Source organism: Dermacentor albipictus, chromosome 1 (assembly GCF_038994185.2).
Source record: "Dermacentor albipictus isolate Rhodes 1998 colony chromosome 1, USDA_Dalb.pri_finalv2, whole genome shotgun sequence".
NCBI classification, from domain to species: Eukaryota; Metazoa; Arthropoda; class Arachnida; order Ixodida; family Ixodidae; genus Dermacentor; species Dermacentor albipictus.
In genome coordinates, this window is record NC_091821.1 from 258751632 (window position 1) to 258774772 (window position 23141).

The window sequence follows — 23141 nt, forward strand, 5'->3', positions numbered from 1 at the left end:
GAGGGAAAGCTTACCAAACATGTTGTTCACGCATCCATCGTTTGTGGCTTCTTCCAGCTTGTCGGCAGTCACTATGAAGCCTGCCTTTCTGAAACAGTTGGCTACAGACTCCTGAATAAGGCATTTGCCAGATGTTTTATTCGTGCTTTATGCCAGATGCCTTATTCGAGCGTCTTATAGATACCTTATTCGAGCAGCATTTACCAGAATGCGGCGTGGTACCATGTTTGATATCTCAAGTGTGCTGGTGAACAGGTGTTCTTTATTGGGGGCGAGCTCCACCACTAAAAAAGGTAACAGTGCTGTCAGTGTGATGTATGAGCGATCATGTGGACACAGCGGCTGCGTCGGCTGCTTTGGAAACGCTGAAGCAAGCTGATAACGAAAGTTTAAAGTCCCACCTGCACTGTAGTTCTGATTAAGTGAGGACGTTTTCGCACTTCGGGTATCTGCTTGACAACATCTGAAAGCACTATAAGTAGGTAGTGTCTGCCCGTGAGGGAGTCCAACATGGTAGGCTACTGTCAGTGCTGCAGTGCTGAACGTACGCAACAGAGCATGGTGTAGCCTTCACATGTTCAGACAAGAAGTTGCGTGAAGTTTAGATTGTGAAACTTAGAAGCAGCAAATGGCCATTGGGTGCTACTCGCCTGTGCCGCAAGTACGTCTGCGAGGAAGATTTCTGCTTCAGCGTTGGGGCTGCGATGTTCAGTGTGTAGCAAAAACCGCACAATGAGACACTCTCCCCCGTGCACTGGCCGGTTAATGTTATGAAGCTTTGGTCTATGAACTTGTGGATTCTAGATAGTGGCAAGTTCACTTGAATGGAAAGGGAATGTTAAGAAGTAGATTAAAAAAAAATTATGGCATATGCTTATGTTTGTGTTAGCACCAAACAATGAATGTACTGGATTAAGAAAAAGGAGAAGCGGGACATTGTTCATTGAGAAGACTGATAAACATACAGTGCGACGCAACTTGAGAAAGTAATATTGAATCATCCAAGAATTGAGAGAGAGAGAACAACTTTAGTGAAAATGCCTGCAGAGTCGGTTAGGCTCCCTCCACGCAGGGAGAACTAGCTTTTACCGTGATGCGGCCACTACATCAGTCTCGTGCGTTGTGCTCCTCGAGGTCTTGGTTCCTCGCTACTTCCGCGGGTCCGAGAGGGCTGCCGCCCCCTTCCTGGGGGTGCTGCCCCCCTTCTCGGTTTCGCGCGGTTGCTGCCTCTCTAGAGCTGCCGAGACCTGCTGGACGGCCTTGAGTTGTGTCTCTTGGTCATAGCTCCTCGTTGCAGCCTCTAGCTGCGGCGGGATCGTCGTCTTCTCGCTGGCTTCTCGCGGATTTATGCTACAGTCCCAAAGGATGTGAGCCGCGGTGGCTCTCTCCTTCGCGCACAGTCTACACACGTCACTCGCGTACACACTCGGACACACGTGCTTAGCTAGCACCGGGGTGAGTAGGGACTCCGTCTGTAACTGTCTGTATAACACTGCCTCCTTCCGGGTAAGCCCCGGGTGAGGTGGCGGCATAGTCTGTCTGTTCAGTCTGTACCACTTCACTATTTCGTTGAAGGTGGTCATCTTATCCTTGGCACTGCACCGCGACCAACACTCCGAGTCGGCCGTGCTTGCAGTGGCACGGTTGGTTAGTCCTCGCGCGGCCGAGTTGGCCGTCTCGTTGTGGCTCACATTCCCGCGTTCCGACACGTCACTGCCCATGTGGGCCGGAAATTTAGACGAAAAAAAGAATAGTGAGCCATTCCACTCTGTGAAGGTGGATGACGAGCAAAGCTATTTAACACATGACACAGAGGTGACATAAAATTTTGAACAAAGGTACAAACATACGTATTGTCCTGGTCAGTGGTCATCGTAACGATAGGTATGCACACACATTCTCGTATCACCTCTCTTATTAAATGCGTCCATCACATAAGGCAGTGAATGGCTCATACCCCCTTAAAAGCACGTTCACACCGAAGGCGGAGCGGACAAGTGAACAAGCGGATCCGGCCAAGCGGCCACGGATTTTTCGCTTTGCGAAAAATACGCGGCCGCTTGGCTGGATCGCGCCTGGACCGATTTTTTCCGCGCGGATAAGTTGGCCGCTTTGGCCGCAGCCAATCAGAACCCGACACTGCAGAAGCGCTGGTGAAGGAATGTAAATGAATGTCTTTCTATGGGCTTTTCGCTTCTGTTATCAAAAGCGTCAAAACGGCAAGTTGGGCCAGTTGGTTGGGATTCATAGTAAGGTTTGTTACAGTGCAACACGAGACAAGGACAAAAGAAGGTATAAAACGATGACACGGCGCCGTGTCGTCGCTTTATACCTTCCTTTGTTCTTGTCTTGTGTTGCGCTGTAACAAATCTTGAAAATCGACTAGACAAGCGGCGAGTAAAATGCCAACGATCTTGTCTTCTTCGTCTGAGCTCATCATTTTACAGAAGTAGATAGCGGACGGGAGCGCGCCGACCCACGAAGAAAAAAATATCAAAAGTGCGCGCACAAACCCAAAGTGCCGCGAGATGGTGGCACGTCCCTGAAATTGCTAAAGAAATTGCAAGATGCCCCGCCTTCCCGGCAGCGCGGATAGCCAGACAACGCGGCCGGTCTGAACAGGCGCGGGCGCTCGCCGCCTCACCGCTTTGAAAATCTGCTTGTCTGCTTAGACAAGCTTTCGGTGTAATGTGCCTTGAGCAATGGTTCATACCACTGTACATTTTAAAAATTTTAATATGGCCTCCCCATTATGATGGCAGAAGAGAAATGAAATTCTATTCTGGGATGATGAGCGGCAATGGAGCCAGCGGTGGAAGAAGACGACGACGAACATGCGAGCATAGGCACGAGCACTAAATGAGCTAACTGTAGAAGAAGATGATGAAGCTCGATTCATTGCTGATGATGATAGTTGTTGATGATGACGACGATGAGTTTCCTCTGGTGAATGAATGGCGTATGCCCCCTTAAGCAATGAGTGCCAACGAGGCCATCTGTGGAAGGAGATCACGAATGAGTGAGCAGTGGCACACGCGTGCTCGCGTGGTTGCGCAGAGGAGCGCCAACAAGCTAGTTCATGGATATATATATATATATATATATATATATATATATATATAGCCGTTAAATATATACAATACAGTAATTCGTTTTATGTGGGTTCGATGTATCCAGGTTTGATTGTAATACGTTTTTCGCGGAAATGCTATAAAAAAAATTGGAGGACGCTTAAGCTTCGCCTTCAAGAGTGGAACGCGACAGCGTTCCCATCGACCCGCCAAGGGGTGTAAGACAATGCGCTATGGCGCAGGGATCACTTAACGAGGCGCCCCGCATCGGACTTTGCGGCCACCTATCACACGGAGAGCGTCGAGCAACGCAGCGTTCGGCGCGGCAACGAAACGTGCGCCTGAGCAAACGGAACGAACCAAAGAACTCGGTGTCTCGGAGGGGGAACGATCTACTCCTGCCAAACGTCGTGATCGGCACGGGCAGAGAGATAGATAGATAGTAATCTAAAGAAGGGGACGGCGCTTGATTCTGCAACCCGCGTGGGAGCACGGCGAAGCGTCGTCAGGGGAGATGGAGTCGGGGCCGGTCCGCGCACAGCCCCAATGCGCGCATGGTGCGCCACCTGTCGGGGCAGCGCCGTACATAGAGAGGAGGGGGTCTTCTGTGTTTGCTGCAAGATGGCTCTGCGTGTGCGGTAAGCGCAGAAGAAATTTAGCGGAAACGTACTTCGCTACTCGTGTAAATGCGACTTGTGTAAGTTACATGCTCATAATTACCGATATACACCGCAGTATAACTTTCTACGGCACGTTTTTAAGGCAACACCGCGTTCACTAGAAGCGCGTTTGTACCGCTTTCAAGCATCGAACTCGTGGCTGAGTGGTAGCGTCTCCGTCTCACACTCTGCAGGCCCTGGTTCGATTCCCACCCAGCCCATCTTGGAAGTTGCTTTTTATTTATGAAGTGCCTGCCGTGATTTATCGCTCACGGTCAACGCCGCAGACGCCGACACCGACGCCGACGACACCGGCTTTTCTGCGACACGAGCTCCTTAACGCTATCGCGTTAATACGGGATACAGTCAAACCTCGATATAACGAAGTTATACTTCCGGTTGAAATCGAATTAACTGAAAAATAAAATAACTAGAGTCAAATTAACAGAAGTTGACTGTACTTCAAAATTCATAATATCACTGCTGAGCTTTCGGTCTCTTTTTTTGAAATAAATGATAACATAGTCCTGAAGTTATATTCCATCAGTGTAAACTCATTTAGTGTTCTTTAGATCTCAAAGCAAGTGGGAATTTTTGTTTTCTAAAGTCTTTGCTTTGATTTTGTGCAGTCCTGGGCCCAGATCGTTAAACAAACCTGTTCATAAGCCGTTCTTTTCACTTTTCATCACTGGCTCACAAGCTATTGTGCTGTCAGTATTGCCAGGGTCGGCAAGTCAGCATGACACATAATAGGATGAGAATGGATCCACAATAAGAATTATTGTTACAAAATATGGCCTCTGGTCAAGGTTAATTAGCTGTGTGATACCCATGCTGCTCTTATTGCAGCTTGAACAGGAAGTCAAGGTTATGCAGGAGCTGAGACAAGCTGCTTTCAAAGCATTTGCTGCCCTGGGTGCAAATGACGAAGACATTCGTAAGAAGGCAAGTATGCAACCCTTTTTTACTTCTTTGGGCTATTTGATGTTTTGGGAAAAGTACATGGTGGTGCTCATGATGAAAAGTATCGTAGATGAAGCCAGGGTGGCATGTGCACTGTCATTGATCACTGCAGCTTCTCTGTTGGTTTACTCATTTATGTTCTGTCTTCAGAATCAAGTTAATCACTGTGGTAATGTAAAAAGTGCATGGCAGTGGCAAAACAGGGTGTGCGCTTGGCATGCATTTTATACCATCTGCTGTCTGCGTGTCAGCTTATGCGACCTCATCTGTTAGTAATCCAGAGAAAAGACGGGGAATGCGGGAGATGGAAATTCAAGACAGTGAGCAAAACGTGAACGAGGTGAATGCAGGAACCAACGTTTCGACAAGTGGACTTGTCTTCTTCAAGGCGACGTATGCTTTCCTCGCCACAGTATATATAGGTGGGGTTCTTCTAAAGGGGAGAGGGTGTGAGGCGGTAGGATGTGGAAAGAGGGAAAATGTGTTAGCGTGTTGAATTGAGAGTAAAGGAACGCTGTCTGCAAGGTCAAAGCCAGCACCCCCCCCCCCCCCCCTCCCCTACTTGGTCTGTCAACGGCCGTGCGTTAGCCGGCGTGTCAAGGGAGTCTGACACGCCCTCTGAAAAAAAAAAGAGAAAGGAATAAAAATAGCTAGAAGTTTAGCATAGCGAATAGATTCTAAAGCTCCCTTTGAAACGTTTATGCCTATTGGTTGCAATGTCCTGAACTTATGGATAAGGTATGATTCTCTGTATTTTCTTTCTCGTTCAGAACGGAAATTTGGCTGTAAGATGTAGAGTTTAAGTTCATCAAAGTTATGACCTGGTTGGTTGAAATGTTAGGCGACGGCTTTGGGAAGCTTTTTAGCTGTGTCCGCGCAATCTGACGTTCGTTGATTGTCCTGTTTCAACGATATATTGTTTCTTACAGAAGGAACATTCAAGCATATAAATCACATCCGAACTTGTACAAGTGAAGCTAGATTTGACTTCACATGTATAACTATTTGCGGTGCTTTTCATTTTAATGTTACTTTGAAGGTGCCTGCAGGTTTTGCACCTAGGGCGACAACATGCTTTTATTATGGGGGAATGCTGTTGGCTGACTTTTGCGTGCACTAACATGTCTTTAAAGTTCTTGTTTCGGCGATAGGTAACCCTGGGTACATCCGGGAACGCTTTTCGCAGACACTCGTTACTTGATAATATTGGGTGGTATTTTCTTAGGATGTTGTTTATGTTTGGGAGTGCATTAGAATATTTTGTTATAAAGGCCAGCGGTCCGTCAGATTCTAATTAGGGCCGTCTCTTCGCTAATTCCGACTGTCTCTCCAATCTTGACGCGGCATCATAAGCTCTATCGAGAACAACTTGGGGATAGTTCCTTTCTGCTAGCGTTGATTTAAGGTCATTTAGGTGGTGGATATAATCGTGGTCTTCGCTGCAGATTCTTCTTATACGTTTCGCATGTCCGACAAAAAATCCTTGCTTGCAATGTCGCGGGTGATGACTGTTGTAGTCTAAATATTGCTGGCTATCTGTAGGCTTCTGGTAAAGTGTCGTTCTCAGTTTTCCATTTTCTATGTAGACCGTCGTGTCCAGGAAGTTGATCTGACTGGGAGAGTGGTGAGCAGTAAATTTAATACTCAGGTGAAAGCGATTGAAATGGCTAACTAAGTCGGTTAAGGTGCTTGTGCCGTGTTCCCATATTATAAATATGTCGTCAATGTAACGAAGATAGGTGTGGGGTTTTAAAGGGTAGGATTTCAGCAGGTCTGCTTCAAGCTGTCCCATGAAAATGTTCGCATACGTGGGAGCGAATGGCGTACCCATGCTAGTGCCGAAAATTTGCAGGTAGTGTATAGAATCGAATTCGAAATAGTTGAGCGTGAGAACTAACCTAAGGAGCGATAAGTAAACTTCAGGAGCGTGCACTTGGGGATTGATTGCGAGGGATCTAGAAACGGCTTCAATTCCTTCACTCATGGGAATGTTGGTGTAAAGGGCAGAAACATCCAAAGTGACTAGAATAGCGTGGTCGGAAAGGATTTGGTTGGCGTTGATGCCGTCGATAATTCGAAGGGGGGGGGCGTGGGGGGTGCCCTGGCTTTGACCTTGTACACAGCGTTCCTTTACTCTCAATTCAACACGCTAACACATTTTCCCTCGTTTCCGCATCCTCCCGCCTCACACCCTCTCCCCTTTAGAAGAACCCCACCTATATATACTGTGGCGAGGAAAGCATACGTCGCCTTGAAGAAGACAAGTCCACTTGTCGAAACGTTGGCTCCTGCATTCACCTTGTTCATGTTTTGCTCCTCATCTGTTAGTGCAACTTGGAAGCTGTCACTTGGCACCAAAAAATTTACTGCTATGCTTTGTGCCCTGGTTAGCAGCCACTGCCTTCCTTAGTGCAATTTTACACCAGAATCTTTCTCGGGACACTTTAGCTCTGTGTTAGTTATCTTAGCTAACAGCACACTGTCACTGTTTTTGTTGGTCCAAATTTATTGTGTAGCTACCCTATTTGGTAAATAGCCCATGGTGTCTCTGTTTTGGGCAGATCATCGAGACTGACTCGCTGATGGAGCACGTGGTGTCAAGCCTGTCGGACACAAACCCACGTGTGCGGTTGGCAGCAGTGCGCTGTCTGCACTCGCTGTCTCGCTCTGTGCAGCAGCTGCGCACCACTTTTCAGGATCATGCCGTGTGGCGGCCACTCATGCGCCTCCTTCATAATGCTCCCGATGACATCCTTCTTGTGGCTTCATCCACTCTGTGCAACCTGCTGCTTGAATTCTCACCAAGCAAGGAGGTAGGCTTGGGCTTGCTTGCTTACTGCTCTGCTGCTTTTTTAAGGGGCTCTGAAACACGTTTCTGTGAAACCTGAGGAGCAGCTGCAACTGCTTCTGTTTGTCTATGTATTTCTATATGTTTGACGTAACCTGCCACAGGGAAAATGGCAAATGAATGCCTTAGTTTTATGCATTTAACCACAACACTTTGGTGGTCAGTTAGTCAGCCCTAGAGGATGGGGATGTCTTGATAAGGCAGGCAGCTGAGGTTGTCTTGACTGGTCAAGAAAATTGGTACCAGTGTCAGCGAAAGTACACTCTTTTTGAGAGGTTAGGGTGTTTGACGTAATCTGCCAAGATGAAAATGGCAAATGGATGCTTTAGTTTTATGCATGTAACCACAACACTGTGGTGGTAAGTCAGTCAGTCAGCCCTAAAAGAGTGGGATATCTTTATAATGCACTGAGATTGTGTTGACCGGTCAAGAAAATTGGTGCCAGTGTCAGCGAGAGTACACACTCTTTTTGAGAGGTGAGGGACTCCCCCAAAGAAGGACGCTGTGCACATGTTTTGTACACCTCCTTGAAATCCTTCGAAACCCTGGAACTTGGAGAGATTCAAAGGCCCTTAACCATTTAACAGGGGTGATACTCCTGCACCAAACTGTGCCAAACACAGAAAATTGACCGAAATTGCGCCACGCTGTGCCAGAACGGCTTCGGCATGTGTGCTCTGGCAGTGACCGCGAACAGCGAGTGGACTTGCTCTCCAAAAAAGAGTGCAGCCGTTCACATTCTGCACACCGCGCAATGGCACCTCCTGCACAATTTCTCATAATTTTCTCGCATGTAACGCTGCACTTTTTGGTGTTTCTGGCAAGTGACCATCATCGCATGTGCGGCCACTCGCGGCTGTCGTCGTTGCTGTCGGAACGGGCAGGCATGCCAGGGCGGCTGTATTTAGAGTGTATACTAGAATACGGTAGAGTGGACTGAGTGGTGTGGCGCTCCCTAACTGAGGCGCAAGACAACAAAAAAAAGTCAGATTCGCCCGAAAGGCAATGCATCGATTGCGATAGCAAATTAGTAGACAGCTATACGAAGTAAGCATAGTAGCTTGATCAGCTGTATAAACTTGTAAACATTCGTTTACTAAATAACAAGCATGGTGTCACGCGCACAAGCAAACATGAACACGTCACTCGATGACTGCGGAAACTTGCTGTCAAAACGTCGGAGTGAGGAAGTGCGGCAGCAGCAGTGAGCGAATTGACCTTCGTGCTGCGTCTCACGTCAATGTGAACTAAGCACTGAAAGCACAGTGCACACGAAGCTATCAACATTTAACAAACACCCTCTTGCATTGCAAATTGCTTACTGACATAGGGGCCGCACAGCTGCTCCATGCGCAGTAGCCACCAAAGTAGGACACTGCCCCCCTCCCCTCGGTGCCTTGCATGCGACGGAAGATAGCACACTTAGTCCCCACTTTACTTCTTTGCGTGCACAGGATTGAGCCGCCTTCATCGGCTCACCCTTGCGCGCTTTCACTCGCACATACAATGTACGACGCCCGGCGACAATGTTATCGCCCTTTGACTTTATACAAAACACCACGGCAACGGCAGAAATGCGCCTGGAGTGTCCATGTATTTGCTATCGCAGTAAAAGTACACTGAGTGCGCTGCGAGCGAACTAGATATTACGGAGGCGCGCGCTGCAGCGCCTTCAGCGGGCGGGCTTCTCTTTCCCCAAGGCCTGTATAGCATAAAACTATTTCAATCTGTTTTTATGCCCATACGGGCAAAGCCCGAGACATTTTGACCTATCATGAAGCGCTAATGGCAGCTTTGGAATGAAAACAGATAAGAATAGTTTTATGTTATACCAGAAAGTTAGGAATTATGTGCTTTGTTATCGTCCTGGTCTATTGTGTAGAAATGGCTTTCAGTAAACCACAGTAGTTCCTAATTCTGACTTCTCTGTACGGTCTGTTGGTAAAGTACATTTCCAGGCACTTTACGCACATTTTTGAGAGACAATAAAGAGAAATGTAAAAAAAATGTTTGAGGCTAGTTTTTGAAATTGTGCTCTCGCTATTGCAGAACGCATGTTTTTTGTGATTGCTACCTCTTAACTAAAAATCTACAGGCACTATTATGAAAATTTGCATGCACTAGACAGTTTCAGTATCAGGGTAACCTGTTTCAAAATTTATCTTGAGACGTTGCTTAAGACAGTTGCAGTACAGCACCTGTGTTGGTTTATTCTGTGTTTCGTCATGGTTTCGAAGTGTGCTGCCATTATTCCATTATTCCACCAAAATTCAGATTGGCTTGCTGCAGATTGCTTCAAAATGAAATTTTATTTGCTACAAATTTCTCCCAAATGAAATTGTCTGCTCCAGGCTGCTCCAAATTGTAATTTTGTTTACTCCAACCAGCTCCAATATGCAGTTTTACTTGCTCCAAAAATTGCTCCAAGATGACTTGTGGCAGCCCCACCCCTGCTTTAACTCTTTCGTTACCGCGAGAAAATGGCCGTTTTTCATAGGTCTCGGAAGAAATTTTTTTGCTAGTACAAATAATATTCCAGAACACGTTGCAGCATGCCAAATTGCACATAATGAAATGCTCTTTCCAAAAACATAAGTTACAAAGCAAACAATTTATTAGGGAACATACAAAAAATTCGGAAAAGTGCCATTTTTGTGGCGAGTTGATAAAAACAAGAAAGAAAAGGCACAATATCTACATACACATTATTAAGAAAGAAAATTTAGAATATACATTTTGAAGATCAATGACTCAGGAATACTGTCTAAAAAAATTAATTCTCTGTACCGCGCCGTTCTTCAGCTACATAAAAAAAACTAAAGACCGGGAACAGCTTCAGCGCTCGTGCCATGCGGTGAAGCAGTTGCGCGTTTTCGTGAGGCACAGGTGCACTTCGCAGTTTTCGCAGAAAACGTTTGTCTTTTGTTCGATTTTGCGTTCCTGATAGCACATCCTGCAGTTTCGCCTTTTCGGCATCTTTTGCGGATGGTGCGGCACTTCTTTTGGGACAGGATGTACTCTGGGAACCTCTTCATCATCAAGCTCGAGCAGCTGTTGGGTGAGCTCCATCCGAAAAGAAAGTTGGTCGAAGTGGGCGCTCCTCTGCAATTCCGGTGTTGAGAGGTGTTGCTGGCGGTGCTCTTGAAAAAGAATGAAGCTATTCACAACAGCCATGTCAATACAATGAAAGAAGAGCGTCTTCCACCACCTCACGCACTTCATCAAAACGTTATAGGATGCAATCAGCTGATCGGACTTATCAACTCCAAGCATCCCGGAATTATAGTCGTCAATCAGCACCGGCTTTTCGATTGGGATGATAGTCCACACGCCGCCTCTTCTCTCTTTCCTTGTGGCTGTAACATGCCTGTTGGCAGTGTGCGCTGTTGACATCATGTGAACAACCTTCCTGTCCTTCCATTGCAAATACAGGATGTTGTTCCGTCGGAGCCACCGAACATCACCTCTCTTTGCCTTTTTCTCCCATGACACGTCCTTCAATTCAGATGGGAAGCACCGACGATCTTTACGTGTCGTGCCACAAGCGAGGGTTTTGCGATTTAGCAGGTGAGCAAAGAGAGACGCAGATGTGTAAAAGTTGTCCATGTAGATAACATATCCTTGATTGAGGTATTTATCGCACAGTTGTGTCACCACATCAAATGCTAGTCCACTTGCACTAGCTGTTTCCCGTTTGCCTGCGTACACATAAAATTGAACGGAATAGCCAGTCTGCGAATCAGCAAGCACCCACAATTTATATCCCCACTTTACAATTTTGTCCCGCATGTATTGCCGAATACCCGATCTTCCTTTCGATTTGACCATTCTTTCATCCACAGAGAGGTTCCGCGCAGGTTGAAAAAGTTCTGCTGATGTAGTGTTCACGTGTTGCAGAAGCCACAATACGCGGTGCAGCCTGCCGTGCGTAGCTACAGTAGTCGCCTCCGGATCAGTGACACTTAGGAAGCGCAGAAGTGCAGAAAACCGTCTCCTTGGCATAACGTTCCGAGGAAGAAGCCCTGAAAAAAGCCTACTGGTATTCCAGTAAAGGTGGATGCGTGGCACGTTCACAATGCCCATATAAATGAGCAGTCCAATGAACTTCACTAGTTCGTCGGGAGTCACTTCCTTCCACGACCCATCTCTTTCAGCATAGCTTGGAAGCTCCAAAATATGCATCCAAGCATATTTATTCGTGTTCTTGCAGATAGTATTTATTACTTCTGCGGTGAAGAACAGGAGGAAAAAATCGCGCGCCGTTGTAAAGCGTCTTGCGCTGCTCCGAAGTGCTGGGCCGAGATGTGCTCCGGGCGGCCTTGTTGGCGTGAACTGAAGTTTCTTCACAGCCGGTGGCAGCACATCCTGGCCTAGCGACGTACGGACCCTGCAGATAGCAAGAATAGCTCTAAGCTTGTGCACAAAGGTCGGCAGATAAGCGCGCGCGACGCCGGTGACTGCTCAAGGCCGTAAAGGTAACTCACCGGTGAGCAGCTGCGGATGTCCCGGGCTGACTCGAAACATCGTCGCCGTCAGAGCTTGAAGCAGAAGTACTGTCATCTTCGGACTCGAAGCTCGAATCCTCGTCACTAAAATCAGGTGCGGGTGAAGAATACTTTCGAGCAGAACGCTTTCCGCGCGGCGCAGTTGCGTCCGACGACGACGCCATGGCAGAGACCGGAGCGACTGGCGTTGTTGCGATAGTAACACCGGATGCGGCCCTCTGGCGGATTTAACAAGAGAAGCGAAACCAAAACTGCTGCAAACTGGCTGTAAAGGCTAGGTATACATGTTGGACATGCGGCGGACCTTCAGGAATGCGTTTTCGTGGAATAAAACCACCCGGACTCCAAGTCAAAGCTCACTAGTGAATAGCTGGCGTCATTTTCGGGTAATTATCCCCACTCAACGCCGCCAGATAACAAAGCCGACAATATGATTCAATATTTGACTTGCTGGGAGCCTTTTGATCACAAAAATTTGACGCTAATGCTGAATTACCACGAGTGGCAGTATTTTTTCTCAAGCGCGGCCGCCACGCCCCCTTTTGCAACAACACGCGCACATTAGTTCTCAAAAAGGCGCATCAAAAATCAGAACGTCGCCAGAGCGGGAAAATTTAAACTGGTTCTACAAGTGCACTGCCTAGACTAACCACTGGATGGCGCTAGCTGCACGAGAAACGATTCCAACATGTCGAAATCGGCCGTTTAAAGCATCGATCACCGGTGATCGATTTGAATAGGCGTGGTAACGAAAGAGTTAAGTGCCGGTAAAAAACCCAAAAGAAGCATTCAGAAAATGAACTTTTTTTTAAAAACACATCTAGATGGCAAATTATTTGCAGATTAAAAAAATACATTTAACATGGCGGTTGTAAATTTACGACGTGTGTCTGCAGATACATAAATTTAAAATGAAGAGGCGCTGGTGGAAGGTTTCAACCATCTAACTTCAGCCATTGCCGTGCCATATCAAAACAATTGTTGTAGTCAGCGACATCAGTCACTGGGTGTGTGTATAGCTGTGAAAAGACTGCCACCAATGTCAATGTTTTATGCAGAAGCAAATCATCTGTGGAGCTTGATGACTCAGTCAAATGAAAGCTTCAATGGGCGCAGCAACACCTGACTGGCAGCTGCCATTTGTTAAATCTCTGCTGGGCGAACAGAGTATGTAGACTTGCTTACGGGGGCTAAAGAGGGAACTTGCCAGAATGTTAAAATGTATTGGAGAAACTTGGCTCGTTATTTGCACTTCGAAAAACCCCTTAAACACGTGGACAGACACGTCCTTGGCGCCCAAAGGATTAAACAGGTGGTGTGCGAATACTCAAATATTCCTGAATCGAATAAGTGACTGTTCGAATGATTCGATTTGAGAATTGAATATCTACTATTCAATTTTTTGAATATTCAATATATATGGTGTAGAGACCTGTGCAGTGTTGCGTGCGCTGCGGAGTCCCTCGTGCTCGATGCTGCCCATGCGAGCGTTTCACTTCGTTTTTGGTACAAAAAGGAGCTCCGTGCGCGCCACGGACGGGCTGCCCTGGTGGATGTGGTAGTGGACTTTGTCACTGCGAGCGCTCTCCGATGTCAGCCCGATGCCGACATTGCACATACGCAGCACAGCGCCGTATCGGTGGAGACTGCCTTTGTTGATACAAGGTTCGGCCAGGTTGACAGGAACAACCGAAATAATAATCAGAAGTGGACAGAGGGGAAAGCAACAAAAGCAGCATGTAATTCGGGAAGTGCGAAAGCATGTGCAAAGATAGGGCCATTAGCCGCCAATAGGCAAACGGTTCATGTTGCATATGAGGCGATGAACTTCACATCGCTTCAACAGCCATCGATCTAACCTGCACTCGTTATCTTGGTAATGATCACTGATGAGTCACCCATACGAACATATTAGCAGCAAGCATTCCGCGATGGCTCACGGCCCATACCCACATTGGCGAGTTTTTGTCACGGCCATACTGCTTACACCATTAGGCCTGATCGGCGCTGCTTTATCGAACGTTAAAGGTAAGGGTTGGTGCCAAAACAGCGTAGATCTATTTGCAGCAGCTGCATGACACTCGGATAGCCATCATCATCATCATCATCATCAGCAGCAGCAGCAGCAGCCTGGTTACGCCCACTGCAGGGCAAAGGCCTCTCCCATACTTCTCCAACTACCCCGGTCATGTACTAATTGTGGCCATGTTGTCCCTGGAAACTTCTTAATCTCATCCGCCCACCTAACTTTCTGCCGCCCTCTGCTACGCTTCCCTTCCCTTGGAATCCATTCCGTAACTCTTAATGACCATCGGTTATCTTCCCTCCGCATTACGTGTCCGGCCCATGCCCATTGCTTTTTCTTGATTTCAACTAAGATATTAACTCACGTTTGTTCCCTCACCCAATCTGCTCTTTTCTTATCCCTTAACGTTACACCTATCATTCTTCTTTCCATAGCATGTTGCGTCGTCCTCAATTTAAGTAGAACCCTTTTCGTAAGCCTCCAGGTTTCTGCCCTGTATGTGAGTACTGGTAAGATACAGCTGTTATAAACTTTTCTCTTGAGGGATAATGGCAGCCTGCTGTTCATGATCTGAGAATGCCTGCCAAACGCACCCCATCCCATTCTTATTCTTCTGATTATTTCAGTCTCATGATTTGGATCTGCAGTCACTACCTGTCCTAAGTAGATGTATTCCCTTACCACTTCCAGTGCATCACCACCTATCGTAAACTGCTGTTCTCTTCCGAGAATGTTAAACATTACTTTAGTTTTCTGCAGATTAATTTTTAGACCCACCCTTCAGCTTTGCCTCTCCAGGTTAGTGAGCATGCATTGCAGTTGGTCCCCTGAGTTACTAAGCAAGGCAATATCATCAGCGAATCGCAAGTTACCAAGGTATTCTCCATTAACTCTTATCCCCAATTCTTCCCAATCCAGGTCTCTGAATACCTCCTGTAAACATGCTGTGAATAGCATTGGAGAGATTGTACCTTCCTGCCTGACGCCTTTCTTTATTGGGATTTTGTTGCTTTCTTTATGGAGGACTACGGTGGCTGTGGAGCCGCTATAGATATGTTTCAGTATTTTTACATACGACTCGTCTACACCCTGATTCCGCAATGCCTCCATGACTGCTGAGGTTTCTAGAGAATTAAACGCTTTCTCGTAATCAATGAAAGGTATAAACAAAGGTTGGTAATATTCCACACATTTTTCTATCACCTGATTAATAGTGTGAATATGGTCTATTGTTGAGTAGCCTTTGCGGAATCCTAGCTGGTCCTTTGGTTGACGGAAGTCTAAGGTGTTCCTGATTCTATTTGCAATTACTTTAGTAAATACTTTGTAGGCAACAGACAGTAAGCTGATCGGTCTATAATTTTTCAAGTCTTTGGCGTCCCCTTTCTTATGGATTAGGATTATGTTAGCGTTTTTTCAAGATTCCGGTACGCTCGAAGTCATGAGGCATTGCGTATACAGGGTGGCCAGTTTCTCTAGAACAATCTGCCCACCATCCTTCAACAAATCTGCTGTTACCTGATCATCCCCAGCTGCCTTCTCCCTTTGCATAGCTCCCAAAGCTTTCTTTGCTTCTTCCGCCTTTACTTGTGGGATTTCAAATTCCTCTAGGCCATTGTCTCTTCCATTATCGTCCTGGGTGCCACTGGTACTGTATGAATCTCTATGGAACTCCTCAGCCACTTGAACTATCTCATCCATATTAGTACAGTAAAAGCTCGTTAATTCGAATCGCAAGGGGAAGCCGCTGGAGTTCGAGTTAACGAAAGTTCGAACTAACGAAAGTGAAGGAAAGCAACAGTACACTGCGATTTGGAAGCAGTAGGGCATGTCAGAAAGTTATGGCGTTTGCTGCGGGCACACGCCATCTTCAAGTCGAAGCTCTGGGTCCGACTGTGCCCCACCACCGATGTCCACCGAAACGAACGTTAGCCGAGGCTTAACACCATCACAATGAATCGCGATGGCCGATACCTCCTAATCTGAAAACAGAGGTGCACAACCGATGAACACTGCCAAGACAAAGACGCTGAACATGTGAAGGTGGCGAAGGCCCTGATTCGTTGGTTCTTGATTGCAAGCGCAGCTGCGACGTACTTGATTCGCTGTGTTTTGGCGCTGGCCGTGCCATCTCCGCACAACATTAGCAGCTGTACAAGATTTGTTAAGCCTCCGAGATTCGCAACGGGCAAGAAGTCTCGGAGGTTACGTAGAACGGAGAGGCGGCAGCCGCCGCTGGCTTCTGGCTGACCCCGCGCAGGTTAGATTTTTTTCTGATTTTGCCTTCTCTCGAAGTTCTCTCCGTTTCGGAGGCAATACAGCCTTGTGTGTAGGCAGTAGGCGTGTTTCTCTGGCCGTGTGCCAGGCGAGCGTAGTTCGAATTATCCGTGAGGGAACCTTCTCGCGTTCGAATTAACGGACTTTTTTATACATAGACTTCTGTGGAGCTTGGCCGGACCAAATCGTACAGTTCGAATTATCCATAAATTCGAATTATTGAAGTTCGAATTAACGAGCTTTCACTGTAATGATATGGCCCGCTTTGTCTCTTAACGCATACGTCTGATTCTTGCCTATTCCTAGTTTCTTCTTCGCTGCTTTTAGGCTTCCTCCGTTTCTGAGAGCATGTTCAATTCTATCCGTATTATACTTCCTTATGTCAGCTGTCTTATGCTTTCCTTATGTCAGCTGTCTTACGTATGTTGATTAACTTCGAAAGTTCTGCCAGTTGCTTTTCTAGCTGTAGGGTTAGAGGCTTTCATACATTGGCGTTTCTTGATCATATCTTTCGTCTCCTGCGATAGCTTACTGGCATCCTGTCTAACGGAGTTACCACCGAGTTCTATTGCACACCCCTTAATGATGCCCACAAGATTGTCGTTCATTGCTTTAGCATTAAGGTCCTCTTGCTGTGTTAAAGCTGAATACCTGTTCTGTAGCTTGATCCAGAATTCCTCTATTTTCCCTCTTACCGCTAACTCATTAATCAGCTTCTTATGTACCAGTTTCTTCCGTTCCCGCCTCATGTCTATGCTAATTCAAGCTCTTGCAAACTTGCTATGACTCCATATTTCATATTCTTTGACAAGTGGCAAATCACGCCGAACCTGACGATGAAACAGCATGAATGACGCCAGCTCTTTTTTTACAGTTGGTGTTGGCTACGCACGGAGTGGTGATCGAGTCACGTGATGCGCGGTCCTTTTGTCTATCGCACAAATGGCCTTACGGTAACCCAACAGCTGTAAAGTTGGTTTAGCCCTTCTGTGTTCTGGATAAAAACTGGATAGAAAAACTGCAATAAATAAGTTTGTCGCAGAACACAGGCCCACTGTTATACTGAGAACCTCACTATTATTCAGTATAACGTCACTAATTAATTAGTTTTAGAGGGTAAAAATCATAACTTAATTCTACTCAACAGAAATTCTATTGATAAAAAATATTTTCCAGACCTTCATTTACTAGATGTGAGTTGTAATCAGTACATGCTGACATACTAATTTTTTTTATGAGAGTGGACCATACTGTATGCCTTGACTTTTATCTGCCTAAGTTACTGATAACTTGTATATTGTGTAACTGTAACTTGATATTCTTCACAAAATTTGTAAGCATTAAATTTTGTGAAAGATTTTTTTATATTTGATTCAATATTTTGCTTTTCTTTCTTGATTTGATTTTATATTCGATTCGAAATCTACTATGCGATATGTGCACACCCATAATTAAAGCTCCTTGAAAATAAATGCAATTCTCTACATCGACGCTGTGCTGTGAAGACTTTGTCGGGAAGCAGTCCTATATACAGTATTCCCTTTTGAGAGTTTCGCTGAGTGATTCCATTCTGGCATGTCTACATCCACTGACAACAGGCTTGTTTAAATACCAATTTTCATCGTATTGCTAGACGAAAGCCAGTTCAAATTACCAAAGTCATACCACCATATTTGTTTTTCTAGTCGGTTTACATTGCAGCCATCATGGCTATATTTTTGAGGCCTAAACTCTAAATGTCTGGAGGAAAGTACGTTTCAGTCATGTGGCTTTAGCCAGACACTAATAACCCTCAAGTGAAGTGTATGTGACGGGCTGCAATGCGATTGACATTCTTACAATGAGAAACTCAAGAAAAGCCACATGAAGAGCTTGAAGCATGTGTGCAATTGAATGGCTGCGTGGCTGTAAAGAATTGCAGACAAGATCTGAATTTTGGCCTTCAGCAACCTGGAAATTTTTGAATTGTTCTTGAATTATACGTTGGGTGTTTTGTACGAACCTTGTGGGCTGCACGTAGCCCTGTGCCCAGTATTTTAGAGTTGGAGCAGTGCCATTTTTCTCCAAATTTATCTGTACTTGACAAAGAAAGTATATTTAGATAATAAGCCTTAACAGTAGCAGATAAATAGTACTAATTTAATGAAGATTTGAGTGGACTCTATGACTATGGTGTGTTTGTGTGTTGATGCGAGGTCTTGTGGTATGAATTACTACTTCTGGTGGTGGTTCACGGTAGAGCAAACTTGCATGTTATACTTCACATTCCTGTGCCGATTTTAGAGTTCCTTATGTACTGTGTATTCTTGTGTAAGGGCACCAGTGTATGGCTGCACCCCTAAATTTGAAGCTAAGTATTCCTGGAAAAAATAATTCATGTATGGTTCACACCTTTTTCTACGTGCGCACCTCAGGCCTGGCCGTGTAGCAGTATCTTCATGCAGTAACGACGCGATACACAGGTGCATTTTGGCCTCCTATTTGGTTATAATCGCAGTCAGAATCCTGTTGCAGCTGAATATTTTTTGGCGAGACTCTAATTCTCTTACTTAATATTGTCGCGAAATTCATTTCCTGACGCCCCACAGTTTGTGCTGTCACACTTTTCGACTCTGCGACCTTTCGCAGACAGCTCTGTGCTGCTGCATGTGATATTGCTCTGATGCGAGACTTTTCATGCTTCGTGCATACGCTATCGCTCTTGCGCTAAAAAGTATACAGTTGTTTTTACTCAAATGTTCTGTTCACATTTCATGTGACGAACGCCGTCTTATGGGCAGCATCACATCTGATCTAGCATCCAAGGATGGTTTTACCTTTGAACAGCTTGATTTAGGCATGGAACATAGAGGTACACATGTAGGTCTCCCCATAGGTTGTTTCTACAGTCGTTGACTAAGCACCTGTGAAATTCGTGACCCCACCGTGCAGTTTGTCCTATTTCGCGGTGTGTAAGCGTTTGTGCCATGTATGCATGTTACTTAGTGTTCGCAATGGGGTCAACTCTTCCATATGTACTTTACATGTTTGTACACTAAGCTTTTGTAATTCTCATGCCAGCTGAAATGTACGTGGGCGCTACGAGCTGTAACACTCCACTAGTTTTTTTCATTGCACAACCTTATGTGTGGTGTGACATGTGAGGCCATGTCCAAGGATGTTTTCATTTTGTAACAGCGCGCTTGTGGTAAGCCTGTTGGTTTTCCAATTAGATACAAATTTATCTACATTATTTTGTATATGGGCTGCACCCAAAACATTCTGGCCTAAGTTTTGGATGAAAAGTGTTCCCCTTATACAAGAATATACGGTATCTCATAAAGTCACATTTGTTCCCATCAGTGTAATCCTCTCATCATCACCTACTCTCACTGCATATTTTTAACAAATAGTGGCGGCCACTTTAAACCATCGAATAATCATCGACATAGTCAGTTTTATGTGGCCAAGGCTAATACGTTTGGTCACTACTTACGTTGTGCCTAGTGTACCCCTCAGCATCGTTGGTTCATGATGCTATGTTGTAGCCAGTTAGTACAAGTGACATTTCTTGATACAAGGTTGTTGCTTGTTTAAAGTGAACTGGTAACAATAATAGATGACAATTTGCAGTGTGCTTAGTAATTTAGCTTGCTTAGTGATTACAGTCAAACAGTCTTACAGTGAACTTGACTAAGGTCAATTTTATTGGCATATACTCAGGGAAGTTGTTTCATGTTAGTTTTTGCATGTCAAATCTGCTTAGGCACATAATTGATAAGCATTGAGTTCCCAAGGGCTGTAGCCAAGTACCATATTTACTTGAATCTAATGCGCACTTTTTTCCGATAAAACGGGTCCAAAAATTGCGTGTGCGTTGGAATCGAGTACAACCCTAAATCTGCGTTACCATATCGCCATCGACATTCCAAAACGGCCGCCTCATACACGCTTCAGGTTTAGCTGCCATAGCTTTCTCCATGTGCTGTAGTACGTGTGCTTAGGCAATGCTTCCGTTGGCCTAGGTTAGTGCACCATCCGTCTTCCCGTTTTCTACGTTTGCTCTATCAGCATGGAAGTGCCGATTGCAAAGGCATGCTGTGTTCATCACAATGCCGCAATTTAAAGGAAAGCGATCACGTGTGCGGAGATGGATGAAAATCGGGCCGCATCACAGGCGTTCGGAGTTTCCGAAACTTGCGGGCAGGACTGGCGCAAACAGGAGAGGCGTTCTATACCAGCGGCTGCTACATAGTACAGCACGGCCGCTCGGCCCCTATCTTGAAAGCGATCTACAGCGGAGACAAGATTCTACGTATCTAGGCGCACCGCGCTGGGTTCTCGTCGCTTAGTTCGCGTTGAAACGAGAGGCCGCACAAAGGTCAATTTCCTCGCTCCTGCTATCGCACTTCCTCACTCCAGCATTTAGAGTTTCCGCGGTCAATGAGTGAGACATGTTCATGCTTGTGTGTGCGTGACACCATGCTTGTTAATTTAGTTAGTAAGTGAACATATAAAAGTTTACACGACCGATAAAACTACTACCCTTACTTTTCGCATAGCTGTCTACTAATTTGCTATCGTAAATGATGCTTCGCCTTTTGTGTAAAACTCACTTTTTTTTTATTTATCGCAACTTTATTGTATTGGGAGTAAATCTTTGTGTTTTCCAAATGAGAGAAAGTTGTATTTCTGTAAGAAAGAATGAGGTGCCACGGTACTGTAAAGGACTCTCTTTTTCTTTAGGTCACGGCAGACAGGTGCACGTTACAATCGAGCGTATTTTCTTTTTTTCCTTTTCTTTTGGTCACGAAAAACGGGTGTTCGTTACAATCGAGGGCATGTTAAAATTGAGTAAATGCGCTATGTCTGCTTTTTCACATCGTAGTGTTCAATGTCCAGGACAGTCTGCTTGTTGCTTTAAGATGCACTAGTAGAGCTCAAGTGCACTACAGGAACGGCTAGCCCAAGGTGGAATATTAATGGAGATGTAGCACTTAGTTCCTTATACCAACTGATTTGGTTTGCCTATAGTATAGTTGCAGAAGTGGATGTAGTGCAACTGTTGGCACAGCTTGCGCACTTACTTTTGTCAAATTCAGGTGGAAATGGTGACAAATTGTTGAAACAGGTCTTTACTAACAAAATGCCAAAGCACAACAGCAAGCTTATTGTGCCAACCATTTGTGTTGCCTGTAACTGTTGCTGACATCTAATTTGACAGGCAAGGGACAAACAGGTGCCATTTTGGTGCCTGTTGTCACCTAGTTTTGTTGCCTTTTAACTTGCATGGCTCCCTCTACTTCTGTGCTATACTAGTTGCCACTTGAATTGCGTTAGTTCGGAAGGAGTTTCTGATGTGACTTTGTACATCAAATATTACCTATAAATAAAAGTAATTGCAACATTTGTGCTGTTCACTGTAATGAGGTTCACCTGTATTAGGCTGAAAGCTACCCATATGGGGTCAAGCACAAAAATTTTGCTCCTGCTGCTACCCCCTCCCCAAATCCCCTGCTGCTGCCCCTCTACTTGCACTGCTGCCACCCGCATTGCTGTATGGCGCTTGTGTGCGTGCCCTGAGGGGACTGACTGGGCCCAGCACTGTGCCCACCTGCAGCCCATCCTGGAGTGTGGTGCAGTGGAGCTGCTGTGTGGCCTGACACGGCGAGATGAGCCAGCCCTGCGACTCAATGGGGTCTGGGCCCTCATGAACATGGCCTTCCAAGCTGACCAGAAGATAAAGTCTCAGATCCTGTCGACACTTGGCACTGACCAGGTCTTCAGGCTCCTCTCAGACCCTGATGTCAGTGTGCTAATGAAGACACTTGGCCTGCTGCGCAACTTGCTCTCCATCAAGCAGGTCTGTTTCTCCACCTTAATTTCCACTGTGTATATGATACTAACAGAGAGAAGCAATTAACTATACACATTTCAGTTTTGTAATGTTCAAAACTTTGATACTTTAGCTTAAGGAGAAGTTTATGGTTTAATAAGCAAAAAGTATCTTCACCAATTTTCTACGTATGCATTGTTGGGTGCTTAGCAAAGTGTTTGAAGGGTAACTCCATTGATTTTTCGGTGTCAATGTATGTCCACGAAATTCGCTGGGTATCATCCTCTGCACACTTCTGTCATTTCTTCAAAACTGCAGACTTGAGAGTTGCGCAGATTTTTTATAAATTAATTTCATTAATTGTCTTGAACCACCTATCTTGCCTTCTCTTCAGTTACTGGTCACATAGTGTTATGATGTAAATAGTTGTATATGCAGAGCATGCTGGGAATGAAGGGCAGACGACAGCGGCAACAGCTTTAACGAGTCAATGATTGTGAGCTAGTGTTTGGTGCGAGAAGTTGCCATTGTGAGAAGTTACATTCTGTGTGAAAGAGCAAGTGGTGGGTTACAAGTGGTGTTACGCTGTTACACAAACTTCAGCCCTCACTAGCTGCACACACAGTTTGAGCCAATGTGGCTAGAGTTCAGTGGAAGTTAGGCTTAGCACAGTTGCCAAGTTCATGCTTCTGCTACGGGCTTGCCTCACCTGAAGCTTAAGCCATTAGTACGAAGAAAACTGTGTTTGTAGTTAGTTTTTCCCATACAAATTAGAAATCGACCATTCTTCATCTCGTACAGTGCACACACAAAAAGCGAGAAGTGGTGACACAGTGCACCATCAACATCGTTATGTTGCCATTCTATCAAAGTTTGTCAATTGCACTCGCTGGTGCTTCCCCAAATTAAATGTGACTGCATACACGGTTGTACTTTGATGTATTGTTATGCTAACTCGTTATTTAGCTTCTGAGATA

The 23141-nt window shown here is 45.6% G+C and overlaps 1 protein-coding gene and 1 long non-coding RNA gene across 13 annotated transcripts in view; one reads left to right on the forward strand and one right to left on the reverse strand.

Annotated features, from left to right (window-relative positions):
- LOC139054371 (armadillo repeat-containing protein 8-like) overlaps positions 1 to 23141 on the forward strand; it is a 101068-nt gene that overhangs the window by 36268 nt on the left and 41659 nt on the right. For 8 of the 12 annotated variants that reach the window (XM_070531272.1, XM_070531269.1, XM_070531268.1 and 5 more), the window contains 3 exons: positions 4580 to 4675; positions 7255 to 7506; positions 21913 to 22191. In XM_070531272.1, the coding sequence (XP_070387373.1) occupies positions 4580 to 4675; positions 7255 to 7506; positions 21913 to 22191 (627 nt within the window). The remainder of the gene's footprint in view (positions 1 to 4579; positions 4676 to 7254; positions 7507 to 21912; positions 22192 to 23141) is intronic. The other 4 variants (XM_070531277.1, XM_070531274.1, XM_070531276.1 and 1 more) reach the window with 2 other exon arrangements.
- LOC139054363 (uncharacterized) lies at positions 10134 to 12802 on the reverse strand. Its single transcript, XR_011511154.1, has 2 exons — positions 12026 to 12802; positions 10134 to 11928 (listed from the first exon to the last, which is right to left on the reverse strand). It is a non-coding gene; the product is annotated as an uncharacterized lncRNA (long non-coding RNA).